At 58.5% G+C, this 14,746-nt stretch overlaps 5 protein-coding genes across 5 annotated transcripts; 3 read left to right on the forward strand and 2 right to left on the reverse strand.

Annotated features, from left to right (window-relative positions):
* The first annotated feature begins 1,666 nt into the window (after nucleotides 1–1,666).
* GGS23DRAFT_185971 (glycoside hydrolase family 76 protein) lies at nucleotides 1,667–4,011 on the forward strand. Its single transcript, XM_051511671.1, has 4 exons — nucleotides 1,667–1,741; nucleotides 1,915–2,092; nucleotides 2,180–2,284; nucleotides 2,340–4,011. The coding sequence occupies exons 2-4, from the start codon at nucleotides 1,987–1,989 to the stop codon at nucleotides 3,887–3,889; spliced, it is 1,761 nt and encodes a 586-aa protein (XP_051376320.1). The 5' UTR covers nucleotides 1,667–1,741; nucleotides 1,915–1,986; the 3' UTR covers nucleotides 3,890–4,011.
* Nucleotides 4,012–4,617: 606 nt separating this feature from the next.
* Nucleotides 4,618–5,994, reverse strand: GGS23DRAFT_549170 (uncharacterized protein). The gene is made up of 2 exons (XM_051515196.1): nucleotides 4,876–5,994; nucleotides 4,618–4,816 (listed from the first exon to the last, which is right to left on the reverse strand). Exon 1 carries the CDS (start codon nucleotides 5,873–5,875, stop codon nucleotides 5,216–5,218), a length of 660 nt encoding a protein of 219 aa, XP_051376321.1. The 5' UTR covers nucleotides 5,876–5,994; the 3' UTR covers nucleotides 4,618–4,816; nucleotides 4,876–5,215.
* A 246-nt stretch (nucleotides 5,995–6,240) lies between these two features.
* Nucleotides 6,241–6,759, forward strand: GGS23DRAFT_592914 (uncharacterized protein; the record flags this gene model as incomplete). Its single annotated transcript, XM_051517956.1, has 1 exon — nucleotides 6,241–6,759. One exon carries the CDS (start codon nucleotides 6,241–6,243, stop codon nucleotides 6,757–6,759), a length of 519 nt encoding a protein of 172 aa, XP_051376322.1.
* A 974-nt stretch (nucleotides 6,760–7,733) lies between these two features.
* Nucleotides 7,734–9,514, reverse strand: GGS23DRAFT_186000 (uncharacterized protein). Its single transcript, XM_051511672.1, has 5 exons — nucleotides 9,321–9,514; nucleotides 9,120–9,192; nucleotides 9,009–9,018; nucleotides 7,982–8,937; nucleotides 7,734–7,885 (listed from the first exon to the last, which is right to left on the reverse strand). Exons 1-5 carry the CDS (start codon nucleotides 9,402–9,404, stop codon nucleotides 7,755–7,757), a joined length of 1,254 nt encoding a protein of 417 aa, XP_051376323.1. The 5' UTR covers nucleotides 9,405–9,514; the 3' UTR covers nucleotides 7,734–7,754.
* A 1,626-nt stretch (nucleotides 9,515–11,140) lies between these two features.
* Nucleotides 11,141–12,913, forward strand: GGS23DRAFT_186073 (uncharacterized protein). Its single transcript, XM_051511673.1, has 3 exons — nucleotides 11,141–11,333; nucleotides 11,440–12,013; nucleotides 12,144–12,913. Exons 1-3 carry the CDS (start codon nucleotides 11,328–11,330, stop codon nucleotides 12,872–12,874), a joined length of 1,311 nt encoding a protein of 436 aa, XP_051376324.1. The 5' UTR covers nucleotides 11,141–11,327; the 3' UTR covers nucleotides 12,875–12,913.
* Nucleotides 12,914–14,746: the final 1,833 nt, after the last annotated feature.

Raw genomic sequence — 14,746 nt, forward strand, 5'->3', positions numbered from 1 at the left:
CGATTCGCCCAAGCTCGTATACGCTGATGGCTAACTAATCTTAAAGGCGAACACTCACTCTAGACTATTCTACATACCTACCTAAATTATAACATATAGAACCAAGGGGCCGGCACCTAGAAAACAACATGAGGTTCAGTTGGTATTTGTAAATACCTAACCCGTATTGGACAAGAAAGATCGGAAGTAAGAAGGGCCGGAAGATACTAGGTTAACCTTCGCCCACAGTTATGCTGCGAATAATATCGTTGGGCTGGTGAGCTGCCTAATGGTTGAAGGAGGATGGTTTATCGAAAGCAAAGATTAAGCATACTCTCGATGTGAAGAAGAAAAGACGAAGAAAGAAACGATTAAAGGATGGCCGTCCGGCGTAGGTATCACACGACCCTCCAGATGCAGCGCAGCATCGACAACGGACCCTGTCACTCGGACGTCATCTTCCCTAAACATTGTACATCCCTCGGCTGCGAAGCGCCGCTGGAGATACCGGAAGACACTGCAACAGGCCTCCCTGCCAACATCTCTGCCTACCTGGTGGTCTAGCCCCCAGGGCGGGTAGGATACGATGCGTAGGTTGACTGGCAGGTTAAATAAGTAGGTACACGCAAGTAAGTTAGGTAGGCTAGTCTCGTTATCATCGACTCTGCCCTTCTTCGCATCATCACTATGCACTACTACTGCCGTCACAACAACCTCCGAGGGTCGCCGGCTCGTCCCGGCTCGTCCACCGTCCACCCCGCCCCCGCCCCATGTGTATCCTTCCTGTCAGGTTCCGGCCCAATCCTCTCTTGTATTGCCCCATACTTACATCGTAGCGGAGCAATCGAGCTGGAATATGAGCGAGTAAGGCTAGGCGCGCTCCCGTTTCTTTACGTCTGGGTGATGGTATCGATGTGTAAGTCTAGTATGGGAATAACGTAGATATATAGGTGAGTCGGTAGGTGTTTACTCTTCCGATCCTGCCCTGTCTTTCTACACGTTTTCTACACGTTTTCGATTTTCAAACATAATCATTCCCTACCGTTCTTCTTCTTTTTCGGCATCGCTGCCCCTCGGGATCTCCAAGCTGGGCGGAAGCGGCCTGGCTACGTACCCGGCTGCATGCCTGCCTTCCCGCCTACGTTGTATTCTGTATGCGCAAGGCAAGAGAGGGCGAACGATCGACCTGGTGCAACTCTGGCCGTGTCCTACCTGATGCCACCCTTCCCTGCCCTGCCTTGCCTTCGCGCCCGCAGGTAGAAGCGTACGCGAGGCTCTCTCTTCCTCGCACCGCACCGCATGCCTGCATCGGAGCGACTACCTTATCGGTGTAAGCTGGGCTGCGGCGCTGCCTACCCCTCGACGACGAGCGAAGAGAGACAGAAGAGAAGAAGAAGAAGAGGTCAGCGTGGAGAGGTGAGTTGCGTGGAAGTCAGATGAGCGGAGGGGAGGCGTGTGCCACTGACAACGAGGCGCTCGATAAACCTCTCATAGGAAACGCCCAACTCGATCCTATACATTCATCTACCCATATATCCATCGAGCCTATTTACCACCTCTTAGTCGACCCGTCCGCATTCGCATAGATATACCGGCATACTTGCACGTACTTACTGCAGCCTCTGCTGTCGTGGGGCCCTCCCCGTCGTCACGCCCCAGCAACTTCCACGTCACTCACTAACGTCCTTGCCATTTCCCGGAGCGGGAGCTAGATATATCCAGTACCCGAACCAGACTACCCGAGCCAGGCCAGGCAGCGTGCGTATGTGTGTCTCGAAATCATATCCCCCTTTCTGAACACCGTCGTACGAACAGACCCGTTCGTGCTGCCGTGTCATATCCAGTCCCGTATACGTGCCTGAGCCACCGGGATCCCGCATTATTACCATGTTACGCACAGGGGAAACATAATTAATCTCTTTGCTATTTCGATAGTCTAGGTTCGGCGAGAATTCTTCCAGCTGTCACTACCGCTCTCCACCCCGCTCCGGCCTCGAGACTCTTGCTATGCAGGTGCGCTTATGCCCAAGGAATGCCGCTGTGCTCGTGGCAGGCTCCGTTTTGGTGCTCACCCAGTTGGCTCACGCATACAACCTTGACGTGAACTCAGAAGGTAGGCAATTTAGAAGCTACTCCTATCTCACGCCCCATCCTAAATCAGGCATATCCGCGCCGCTTCTCACCACGAGTCAACCCGTAGATTCTATCAAGGACGTAGCCAGGCAGATAGCACAGGACCTGGTATCCTTCTATCACGGTGATGAGCCAGGACAGACACCTGGCCTCCTACCGCAGCCGTATTACTGTAAGTCCCATGCTACGCCCGGTCGAGAGCCTAGATAGATACTAATTAGCAAAAGGGTGGGAGGGGGGTGCCTTCATGGGTGCCTTGATCGACTACTGGTATTACACCGGCGACAGTGCTTATAACAGCCTCGTCGAACAGGGGCTACTCCACCAGGTCGGGCCGTATAACGATTACATGCCGCCAAATCAGACCCTAACCGAAGGCAATGACGACCAAGGCTTCTGGGGTATGGCCGTCATGTCCGCGGCTGAGTGCAAGTTCCCGGATCCGCCGGCGGATCGACCGCAATGGTTGGCGCTGGCTCAGGCCGTTTTTAACACCCAAGCGGCTAGGTGGGATACGGCGAACTGCAACGGCGGCCTACGATGGCAGATCTTCACGTGGAATAACGGTTTCGATTACAAGAATTCGATATCACAGGCCTGCTTCTTCAACCTCGCCGCGCGGTTGGCGCTCTACACCGGAAACGCCACCTATGCCGAGTGGGCCGTGAGAACCTGGGACTGGATGGCCGGCGTGTATCTTATTGATAACAACTATCGGATCGTCGACGGTGTGCACACTACTGACAACTGCACCGCCCGCATCCCCTACGAGTTTTCGTACAACGTCGGCGCCGTTCTCCTCGGATCCGCGGCTATGGTGGTATACGCGAATAATACGGAACAAGCAGGGGATGTCGAGATGTGGAGGGAGCGGGTTGATGGGATACTGAATAGCACCGAGCTGATATTTTTCTACGGGAACGACACCGCCGATCGAATCATGATCGAGATTGCCTGCGAGCAGATCAACCTATGCAATACGGATCAGCTGTCGTTCAAAGCATATCTTAGCAGATGGATGGCGGCGACGACGAAATGGGCACCGTGGACCTTGGATCGTATCAAAACGCTTCTGCAGAATTCCGCCGTGGCAGCGGCGAACCAATGTACCGGCGGCGATAACCAACGGATGTGCGGCCTAAAATGGGCGAATAACAGTGGGCAGTGGGATGGTACAACAGGCGTTGGGCAGCAGATGGCTGCTATGGAGGTAGTACTGGCCAACATGATCCAGCAGGCCGACCCGCCGGCCACAAACAACAGCGGTGGGACCAGCGCCGGCAATCCGTCGGCAGGCGGCTCGGACCAGGGACGGCTAGATCCGGACGGAAGGTATTACGGGGTGGTAGCTAAAGGCGACCGAGCGGGCGCAGTGATCTGCACCATCGCAATCATAGCGTCGTGCCTCGCCGGGGCGGTCTTCGTGGTCGCGGACGAGACGAAGTCGATGGGCGAAAATTGGGACAGCCTCTGTTCTACGTTTTCTAGGCGTCCCACGCAGGAGGCGCTCGGCGGCTTCCAAGCGCGGGGGGAGAGGACGCAAGAGGCGGCGACGGTGGTAGCGATCGCAAACGGGAAAGGCAAAGGACCCGCAACGGACCGGAGCTTGAACGTGGAGAAGGGTGAGAAGATAACGACATCGACAGATAGGCCCTTTCCCAGGCGTCAGGTCGGATCGCCGCAACAGCAACGACGGCGACGACAGCAGTTGAAATCCGAAGTCGCAACCATGTCGACTGCTAACGGGGCCCGTGGCCCCTCGGTGGATAAGATCTAGCCGGCGGCCTCAGTGCTCAAGAAGCGGGAGCGATGATCTAACCTTCTTGTTGGGCTGGAAGCAGGTATGTAACGATGCGTTAAGTGGATAGGTACGAAATCTCGGCAGAGCGAAGGAGATTCCCACTCTAGACGACGAATTGACCATATACGGGGTTATAATATGGTTCGGGTTGGGAATAAGAGGTCAGAAAAAAACAGGAATGGGGAAGGGGAGAGAGAAAAGAAAAAGGCGAAGAGCTATCTCATCTATCTGCTAGGCGCCGTAGGTATATATGCCATACAAATACTTGGTTTCTGTTGCTTCTGTTTACTCGCCAGAAAAAGAAAAAGGAACAAGGAAATAAAAGGCCGAGATATCTTCCCTCTCGTGCGCGCCAACGCTTGCCCTTTCTGGTTGGCTGGTTGTGCCTAGTGCGGAGGCTCAACCAGCCGGCTTTCGACTCGCCCCCGGATACCCCTAGCCATAGGACGACGACGCCGGAGTCAGGGTTGGGGTCGGCGAGGACGGTTGGATGGGTGAGCGAGACAACCAGTAGGAAATACATTAGGTAGTGAATGGAGGGATACGAAGGCCGGGGACACGCTTCGCCGGTAGCCAAAATCTCGGCTGCCGAAAGGGCGGGTTCCTGGTGTTACCCCCCCTCCCCCCTATTGTACACAACACTTTCTTGCCTTATCTACAGGTACGCAAACGGGTCTTGCAAGAGAGGTGTTTAGGAAAGAAGGTACGCATTTCCTGCTATCACGAGCAGGTATTTAGCTGCCCAAGACACACGTAGACATATACGGCTGTAGCGAATACCTACGTGACCTAAGGCGGGAGGGGGAGACGGGCATGCGTCCAGGGACATTGGTAATACCGAGAGCACCCCGTTTGACGAGGGGGGACAAAAGGTATCAGCCACATCGTGCGGGTGTGTCCGCCCTGGGTGGGATGTAAGAAGGAGAGTCGGGGAGGAAGGAGAGAAACAAAGACATAAATACCCAACTAGCGGATAGACAGATATCCGTGCATCTCACAGACGTCGAGGCAGGTGTCTGTCTGTCTGCCTTTCCGTCTGGCTGCTACGACATCCAGGATGGTGCCACGCAGTCAACACGTAGACGGAGATTGGATCGGACGCAGAGACAGGCTGTCCCACACCCAACCCAGCTAGCTCTCAGCTCTGATCACGGAAAAGGGGTCCCCCTCCTCCGCCCCAGCTGTCGGCTGCCTGCTCCATCGAGACGCCGAGGGACTGAGAGGAGCCAGGCTGCCTACCACAGCACGGACCTGGGCGCAACCTATCTGGCCGGGATCACCGCCGAGGAGCGGGCGACCTGTCTATCGATCGCAGCGAGGGCGAGGCGGCGAACCGTTGCGTGCGACCGCCAGACGGCTGCGCGCGTAGCCGACGTCGGGGCCCGCGGCTGGTGCGTCACTTGGGACACGGTGCGCAGCTGCCTGTAGGCGGAGGGCGGAGGGCGTCCCAGATGTTTGTTCGCCCGGATGTCTGTGTCGCTGCTCTGCTCTGCTCACCTGCCCGGTTCTTGTGCGCCCTGTGGTCGCTCCCACGGCTGGACTTGGCGGGGCTCGGACGTGAGGGGGGTGATCCTCCGGGCTGTGGTTTCGCTCTAGTCTAGGGCCGTCGTCGTCGGCGGCGGCGGCGGTGACATGTATCAGGTGGAGATATCCAGGCAACAGGAGAATGAACGACTTGACGCTCGGTGTAAGCACATGGAGTAAAAGTCCGCAAGCACGACAGCCCGAGATCTCAGACGTGAGGCGGCTGTCGTCTTCTCCACGTCGTGTACCTGGTACCTGGATATATCCGCTTCGCAGGTATCTGCCGTAAGTATCGCAGGTATTGCGTCTGGGTATCGGGCAGGCGCTCTGTGTTCTGGATAGCACCTTCCCGGTGTCTCTCCTCCAGCAACCACGCCGCCAAGGAAACCGCAACAGCAGCGAGCGCCTTCCCTCCCCATCGTAATCCCCTCTCACCATGGGCAACAACTGTCTCTAGCAAACCTGTCTCTAATGTCAAATTCGGTCTGCTGTCGCAGTTCTCCGTCCCTCCTTTCCCTTCTCCACATCCCACAAATTTCCGCGAACTCGATCTCTATAATTCGAACCCCCCCCCCCCAATCCACCCGCCACCTCCTCCCGGCTCCTTCGACCGAGGCAGAAAGGGGTGGTCGAGGCCACCTCGACACCTAACTAGTAGCAGGTAAGCTAAGCCATAACATGCACACGGCCAGCACTTGGGCTCGGAACCCGTAGTAGGTATTCACGCATCCCAGGCGAGAGCCCCCCCCCCCTCCGACACCTGACGCGAAAACGCCGACATACACCACGCCCACCTACCAACGATGGCGCCCGTCCAAGAGGCAGACGCCTACTACAGCGCCGGGCCCCCCCTGGACGGCGGATCGACCCCAGCCGCCCTCGCCGGCGACGACACCTCGTCCGCGGGCGTCGAGGTCGGCATCATCGTCGCCGTGCTCGTGGTTATCTTTGCTTTGGTGGGCGGCATGTTCGTCTGGCGGGCCCGCAAGCACCGCCGGCCGGCCGAGAGCGTCCGCGACGACGACGACGACGACGACGCCTCCTCCGCCTTCCCCATGACCGCGCCTGCCCGCCGCAACGACGAGGAGGCTGCCGCCCAGCCCAACGGCGGCGGCGGCGACACGCGCGACAAGGCAGGCAAGACGGACGACGCACGCCCCGAGACCAGCCGCGCCGGCTCCGCCAAGCCCGACGACAGCTCTTCCCTCGAGCAGCCCGGCGCCGGCAAGCCCGACGCCGAGCCCAGCCCCAGCCCCACGTGGAACAGCTGGGTCACTGTTCGACGGGCCAAGCGCGTCGGGGGTACATACGCCCAGATCTGAACCCCCCCCCGCACCAAAGGAAAAAAAAGAGGAGACGGATATATACGGACATACCTAGTTTACTCTCGTGAACTGACCTGACGGTTCTGTATGTAAAGTGGAGGAATACGAAATGAATAATCGTGTCTGATGGCATCAGTTGTTAAGCCTGTTCGGGTTCTTCGTGCAACAACGAAACTAAGTTATCATCAAACGTTTCCCGTTACGATTTTGTTGGAGTGCCTGACATAGACTCTGTATTTTGCTCGTATTTTTACCCCGGACGATGTTTCTTTTTCGGTATCATATTTTGGTCATCTCAGGGCACGTGTTTCCCCCCCACCGTATGCCATGTGGAGAAAGAAAAGTCCCTTATTTACGCCCGGTTTGCAGAAGCTTTCGGCGAGAAGCACGGCCCGACTGAGGCATAGAGGCCGCCTTGCCCATAGGCCAAGAATTGAGAGAGGACTTCGGAGCAAGGCGGAAACGCTACCGCTGCGTCTAAATACGATCTCTCTATATCCTAGGTAGGTTAGGGTTATATAGGTACCTTGGGTATGTGAAAACGTTGGACCTGCCGGCCCCAGTCCCATCCGGTCCCAGCCTGCCAAGTCCATTCTCCCTAGAGTGCCTAGACGACGCACACTTGCGAGTATATCTAGCAAAAAGAAACCTAAGAAGAAAAAGAAAAACGGCGCAGAGGCAAGAGGAGAAGGTAACAACAAAGGAGGGATCGAGAGAACAAACGCCGTATATGCAACCAACCAAACCGTATACCTATAACCAGCCTACCTATTCCGTATGTTGGATTATTATGATGATGGTCACTTCCATCCTGCCCGTAACCAAGAAACCATTTCCGAGAGGGGGGAGGGGGTGGTTGTGTGGAGGGGAGGGAACGAGTTCTTAAGAGTTGGGATAGGAGAAAGCGCGCGAACGGCAACGCGACCCCTAGGGAACCGCAGCGGACGGTGAGAGGAACGACGGCGCAAGTCCGTCGCCCTCTGCGGCTCGGATTAGTGCTTGGACCCTGGGAGGTATCTGCTCCGGAAGGCAGCGCTGAGAGTCCCCCTAAGGCTGCCCACGGTGCCTTCCTGCATCTTGCTCGCCAGCGCCTCCTCCAGGGCGGACTGCGTCACCGATGCGTCTAGGATGCCCGCCTCGTTAGCGATGCTGTGTCGCCCTCTCTATATACCCGGGCACGAGATGGGGTGATGGGAGAGAGGGGGTGGGGGTGGATTACCGTCGAGATCGCTAAAGCTGCTGCACAGGCTGTGGCTCCCGTCGCTGTCGCGAGAGTGGGCCTTGCCCTTGCTGGCGGGACTGCGGCTCGTGAGTTCCGTCGCGCGCCGGGGCGAGAGGGGCCCGCCCGGCCGGCTGTTGTCCGAGGAGATGCTCTTAATCGCGGGCGTCATCGAGCTGCTCGACGAGTCGGAGGTCTGGGACTGGTGGGCCCGCTCGCGCTCGCGAGCCGACGACCCCTTGAGCTGCCTCTTCGCGTAGTCCCGCGGCGGATTGACGCGCACCGTTGCGCTGAGATCGTGCGGGCCGCCGCTGCCCGATCCGTCGGCGTCAGGCTTGTAGGGCGGGAAGGCGGGCGCCGTGTCCTCGTCGTCGGCGAAAGAGGACTCGGCGTCGTGGCCCTGGAAGCGCGGCGGCCGGCGGATGATTCGAGACTGCGCTGGGCTCGAGGACGACGACTCCGATGCCGAAAGGGGTTCGGTGTCTCTCGGCGAAGCGGCGTCAGGGTCGGAGTCGTGGGTGGCGGCGGCGATGGGAAGCGAAGCCAGAGGATGCCGTTGAGCGTCGGTGGTGGATTTGATTGGTGCTTTGTTGGTAAGCCCAAGGCCGCGGGTTGTGTATACGGCAGTGTTTGAGGAGGACGTCCGGGTCACGACCGGCCGTGGGGTGCTTCTCGACGGTGTCCCAGGCACGCTGCCATCATTGCGGGGCGCCGGGGTCTCCTTTCGGATGGATAATACAGATGGGACCCGTGCTAATCGGTCGCCAGACGCAGTCCGCCGTATTGGCTCGGCCGAAAATGGCCCGTCGGGGCCTGGTTGGGGTGACGGTGCCGCCGAGCCTTTAGCGATGGTTGTGGCCCTGCGCATCTGGGCCCGTACTTGGGACGCGTGACGTTCGGTAAGCCAGGCAACCTGTTGAAGCAAGAAGTCGACGGTGACCTCGAACCTGTCCGCACTGAACGGATGGGACGAACCCGAGTTGGCAGGTTATCGACTTTGGGAGGGGTGGAAGTCAGCAGCGCTTACATGTCATTCCCTAGAGTCGGTTAGCTCACATGGTACGCGGGCGTGCATCGTCAACATCGCGGTCACTGGGATGGAGGCGGATGAGGGTATGGGGAGGTATGAAGCACTTACAGTCTATCTCGGTCTTAGAGAGCCGGGAGATGATGCTCCACAGAGCTTCGTCTTTAGCCGAATCCCAATTCGCCTTTGGTACCGTCAGATAGCTCTTGGTAGGATGACGGGATAGATGGGTAGACCAGGCTAGCACGGTAGCGGTGGCGGTGGCGACGACAGCGATGGTAGTGGCAGCGTAGTAGTAGCGATAACACGTACCGGTGGAGGATCTACAAACCCGTCCCTGGGAAACGGGAGTCGAACGAAGACGGTGTAGGTGGGCTCTGGCTGTAAGGAAGCCATCTCCAAGTCATCTTACAAGTGACGGCTCTTCCCGCGTTTCTGGTGCTGCCCCGAGGCGACAAAGGCCGATGATGGGTATACGAAGAGAAGATGGGGTTGACGGCCGGGGACGTGGACAGAGATGCGTGGATGTGTGGATGCGAGGGACTACGGAGGTGATGAGAGAGGTGCTTTGGGAAAGAGATGGCGATAATTGGAGGGATGTAGACGTCTAGAGCTCTTATCGATAAAACTGACCTGACGGCGTAGGGGGTCCTTTCCAACCCAAGGATTCTGTATGGAAGCCGGCCCGTTTCGCTCCGGCACTTGAGGCGACATCTGGAGGCGCAGGCGCCGAGTGTGCGCGCTGGTCCAACAGGCTCCGCAGGCCCGGTTTATAGGTCAGCTGTTGCGGCTGGCGATTGGGATATGCAGCTAAAGTCTAGCCGCCTCCACCCGGGTCACATAATAACCTAACCTTACTACATAGCAGGTACCTGCCCTTGGGTACTGGGTAGGTATCTGGGTACGCCCTGTCTTGCGTGTCAATAGGCCAGGTTCACCGTGGTGATACCGACAGCGGTGGTGAGACCACTAGGAGGCACCTGTAGAATCTACCCTCCATTCTGTCCATGTACTGGTATACACTGGGTACTGACATACGTTCATAGTCAGGAGACACCTACCCTGCCGCATATGTACCTACAACGTACCTACCTACACATTTGGTTATGCAGGTAGGTGCGCAAGGGGCCTGACCCAAGTACACGCCTCTCAACTGGTAATCACAGGTACCTTCAAAATGCTTGTCCCGGACACAGCTGCCTCTGAACCTATACCTCCCCAAAGGTACCTACGTAACCTACGGACTGGAGACATCTCACATTAGTATAGGCAGGTACTGTAAGTAGGTACCCCGCAGGACGTGTTGAAGTTCGATACGTACCTGGTACATAAACTACCCCCTTCTCCCCCGATATCCCCCCGTAGATTTCCGCGATCCCTCCCTCCTCCTCACGTCGACCCGTGATGCTCCTCGGTACGGTCGCTCTTCATCATTTGCGCCCGACGAACCAGGCAGCTCGGAACGATCCGGCTAATGCGCGCCTCCAGGAACACACGCATGCCTACTCGCCGCAATGTCGTGCTGAGGGCGAGGCCATTCGCACACCCTGCCACGGGATAGAGGCCATGTTCCGCAGTCTGACGCGGGAGGGTGTTGAGGTCCCCCCCCCCTACACCACGGTGGCCCGAACCCGTGATGCGCCCATCCGGGCGTGTCATTGGCCAATCTGGGGGGGTGTTGGCCTGCGGGCGGGTTGCTTCGACAACTCCCCAGCCTGGCCTGTCGCGGCAGCCTATCGTGGCGCGGAGCCCCCCCTGCAAGATCAGCAGCGGGGAGATAAGTCAATACGCGAGATATGAGTCTGTCCTACGCACACTACACACGACAGGATGCTCACTGTCAGCCCGAGCCGGCCGTGTTCGGGGTGCACCACAGGGATGCGACCCTGCCGTGGTTGGATCGGCGGGTGGGCGCTACTACATGTGTGCGCGAACATGTGTGTGAAGGTGCGGGTGTGTGTATGATTCACATGGGATGAGAAAGGGGAAGGAGGCTACGCCGACGTAGGTGTATATATAAAAACAGTCTTATAGGCACGACCATCAATCCGTATCTGACTCTCTCTGCCTGTCTTTCCGTCTTTCTTTTCGTCTTTCTCTTTCTCCCTCTCTCTCACCATCTCCATTCACGTCAACCTCCTTGACCCCGTAGCCTACAGAGTGGCCGTGTCCGGAGTACCGGCTCCGATCCCCCACTCTCACCCGTTCGGACGTCGCCGTAGCCTAGCACGAACTCGACCCCGGCACTTCGTACGCAGCGGCACAACTCACCTGCACAACGAGGGGCAGGCTTTTCTGCCAGCGGTGGCAGGGGTTAAAATGGAGGTAGGTGAAGCCAAGATCACTTCTCTTTCTCACCGTTTGAGCCGAAGAGTGGGGGACGCATCGTAGCTCGTGCTATGCTCACCACCAAGTCGGCATCCGTCTCTAGGCAGTCCAGGCCATCCTGAAGCGCGACGCCGTGTTCCCGAATTGGTCGCAGACGCCGATCCCGGGGGTCCAGATCTCGGCGTCGGGACTCCTCGCGCTCGCAGACCTCGGCACCATCGCACAGCGGACCCGAATTGCCGGTGGGGCCTCCTGGCTCGACGCACTGCTTCTCGCACCCGGCCTACACTACCAACAGGCGGCTGACGAGCTCGCGGGCCGTGGCAGCGATGGCAGAGGCGACGACGGCGGTCGTCGTAATGGCGGGGTTGACACCTACAGCGCCGTCGAGCTTTACGGCGGCCGCACCTCCACGCACGACATCGCCAACAGCGCCACGCGCCGCTATCTGGAGCGCGTCGGCCTGCCTGGCCGCACTGTCACCGTCGACGTAGGCATGCCTCCCGACCGCAGTCGCCACTGGCGACGCCGGGCGACGCGCCGGCCGGGCGCCGGCCAGCGAGCTACTATCTGGCAGGATCAGAGCGCTGACCTGGGCCGGCTCTCGCATCTGCTATACCTCGCGAGCCCTGTGCTGACAGTGGCCGCCTTCGTGCTCATGATATTGCTCCAGGAATGTTAGTCTCCCTCCATCCTTTCTCCACCCTCGCTTCGCCTCATCTACGATTGCTCTCTCTCTCTCTCTCTCTCTCTTCATGCGGGGAACCAGATCAGCTAACACCTTTTACCATTGGGAACGAACTACAGGGTGGGGTGTAGCTTCTCTCTTAGCTCTCATGCTCTCCCGCATCCTCAATATCTGGGTGATCAAGCAGCGCTCCCAGCCAGAGCCACCCGCATCACAGCCGAAGCCATCACCGCCGGCGTCGCCGACCCCGTCGTCACCGTTTCCATCGCCGAAGGAGCCGGAACCTGGCAACTTGCTTACGGAGTACATCGTGGACTTGGGCCACGGGCGGTCGGTGTGTCTGCGCGGGATGGCGGAGGATCTGCAGGCGATCACGGCGACTACGTGGCTGCGCGCCAAGACGCATGTCGAGGGATACCTCGAGGCGGCGGCGAAGCTGACCGTGTACATGGTCGCCGCATTCAGCGGCAACATGACGCAGGCCGGCTCCGTCGTATTCATGGTGCTGCTGCTCGTCACCGCGGGGATGCTCGGCCTCAGCAACGCCCACGCCAAGACCTTCAGCATGCGCGGGCGCCTCGCCGCGCCCACGGTCGACCACTTGCCGCTGCGCCGCCGTGGCGGCGACGGCCGCGGCGACGGCGGTGGTGTTGCGAACGGGAGCGGCGTCTTCAGGCGCGGCGTCGTCCTGCCCTACCCCGACAGCAGCGGCGGCGACAGCACGTCCTGGCCCGCGACGCGCGCGTCGAGCGGCCTCACCGGCCTCGACGACTTCGCCGAGAAGGGCCAGATGGGCAGCGCGGTGCTGCACGACCGGTATCCCTTCGAAGACCAGGGGGACTTCAACTGAGGGCGGGGGGGTGCATATGCGCGCGTGCGAAAGAGGAAGGGGACCGGGGGAGGGGGGGGGACGAATTCGAACGCCTATCTATCGGAAATGGGCGCATCTATAAGCGTGTCTCGCACGTGTCGGACGACGAGGTGGGCTGGCGCGCAACGGACGGGAGCACGTGTAGCCAGCGTCTGAGCTATATGGGATGAACGGGCTGGAACATGGGAAAGGGCGTTGAGGCGTCGTCGTCTTGTGCGGCTGCTTGCTTGTCGCGCGCATGGTATGCATGTAGGTAGGCCGGTTTTGACTTAGGTATTCGGGACGCGTGGCATGGCGGAGAGGAGGAGGACCAGGTCTGGGATAGGGGCATACTATCCGCCTATGAGTAGGTAAAGTAGCATGCGTGGGCACGATGCATATATTACATGCGCAGACACCCTGCCTATACCAACATTGTATCGACCTACGTCACACAGGGGATAGCGATGATCTTCGGGACGTCGAGCCGAAAGACCTGGCTCTGCATATCTGCGTAGGCATACAGACACCTATATACGTCGTAGGCATGTGTTTGCGCACGGCGTAGTAGTTTGATTTGCGGGCTCGGGGGAAATGAGAGACTCCATAGACCCAGGGTATAGACGCGGCGAGCTATGCCCATGAGAGGTACCTAGCACGGGGGAGGGGGGGGTTAGTATGCGTGAGAGGGTGCGGCGCGAGAGAGGACGAGACGCCGTCCTCTCCAGGCTGTCCTCCGTCCCCTCACCTCTCCCCCCTCTGCCTCTCTACCTCTTCATCTACACACGTACCTATCCAAATACCAATCCACGGCGGCGTACACCCGCACGCGCGTCACGATGCGCGGTGTCGTACGCTGTGCGGCGCTCTCTCATGGGTCCTCCCCCCGCCCCTGATGGCGCGCAGGCAGAGCTGTCATCCCGTGGAGCCTGCCTGCAGTGCATATACATATGCAATAAGGGCCCGGCTATTACTGGAGGGAGCAGGGAGGTAGGGCGAGGGGAGGCATGTCGGTATTGGGGAGGCCAGGGGTGGGGGAGGGGAGGGGGGAGCGAGGTCGAGAGAGGAGAGAGAGAGAAGTTAGAACGAATTGCCTTGGTGGATATAACGCGCACAGCGCGGTCGGCCGTGTGTGCATCGCACGCACGGTCGCTCCCGCTAATACGCGTTTCACCAGCCTGGCAGTTGTTGCACCGCCTAACGTGGCCCTCGAAGATATCCGGGGGTGGCTTACTAACTACCTGGCCTGCTACCCTGTATATACGTGTATGAATATCAGTTGTCCTATCTTGCTGCGAACCACTGCCTTATATAGGTGGTAGGCAAAGCTATACAAGTGTAGGTATGCACATACTTAGGTAACTGTCTAACCTCCTACCTACCTACCTAGATAAGTCGACCAGACCAAGCCGTGCTAACAACTTGGGTGCCACGTAGGTAAGATTAGCCTCCTATAACAGCCGAGGTTGTCTCCTGGCGCTCCCGGGGGGAGGCTTGATATCTCAGCTACCTGGCTCTAGCTTAACTAGGCCCAGGTCCGGGTCTAGGTCCAGGTCTAGGTATGTGGTCACGGAACTCTCCTTTCTTGTTTGCGAAAGGCATAGATGCCCATTAGATGGGTTTCCCCGGAACACCTCCTGATTGGGGCTATAGTACCTGAACTAGATCTGCATTAATATCCGTACGTTAATGACTTTGTGCGACGACTTTTGCTGAGCATAATAAAAATGTTGAATATCAGTTGTTACCCAGGTCGCGGCGCCGATAACAGCTTAGTTCGCGGCCCCCCCTGCTGTTCCCTGTTCCCTGCTGTTATAATAATCTATACTATGGTAGGAGACGGTATCAAGAGGAACGGAAGTCAACTCGACG

Source organism: Durotheca rogersii (assembly GCF_024521655.1).
Source record: "Durotheca rogersii strain YMJ 92031201 chromosome Unknown GGS23scaffold_2, whole genome shotgun sequence".
Lineage (NCBI taxonomy): Eukaryota > Fungi > Ascomycota > Sordariomycetes > Xylariales > Xylariaceae > Durotheca > Durotheca rogersii.

Excerpts from the sequence above, each read along its gene's own strand:
- GGS23DRAFT_186073 (XM_051511673.1), top strand. Across the intron at positions 12,014-12,143 it reads CATGATATTGCTCCAGGAAT|GGTGGGGTGTAGCTTCTCTC; the intron begins GTTAGTCTCCCT and ends AACGAACTACAG.
- GGS23DRAFT_549170 (XM_051515196.1), bottom strand. The coding sequence starts at position 5,875 with ATGGTGAGAGGGGATTACGATGGGGAGGGAAGGCGCTCGCTGCTGTTG.
- GGS23DRAFT_186000 (XM_051511672.1), bottom strand. The coding sequence starts at position 9,404 with ATGGCTTCCTTACAGCCAGAGCCCACCTACACCGTCTTCGTTCGACTC. Across the intron at positions 9,193-9,320 it reads GGTTTGTAGATCCTCCACCG|GCGAATTGGGATTCGGCTAA; the intron begins GTACGTGTTATC and ends ACGGTACCAAAG. Across the intron at positions 7,886-7,981 it reads CAGCTTTAGCGATCTCGACG|ACGCATCGGTGACGCAGTCC; the intron begins GTAATCCACCCC and ends CGGGCATCCTAG.
- GGS23DRAFT_185971 (XM_051511671.1), top strand. The coding sequence starts at position 1,987 with ATGCAGGTGCGCTTATGCCCAAGGAATGCCGCTGTGCTCGTGGCAGGC. Across the intron at positions 2,093-2,179 it reads CCTTGACGTGAACTCAGAAG|ATTCTATCAAGGACGTAGCC; the intron begins GTAGGCAATTTA and ends GTCAACCCGTAG. Across the intron at positions 2,285-2,339 it reads CCTACCGCAGCCGTATTACT|GGTGGGAGGGGGGTGCCTTC; the intron begins GTAAGTCCCATG and ends AATTAGCAAAAG.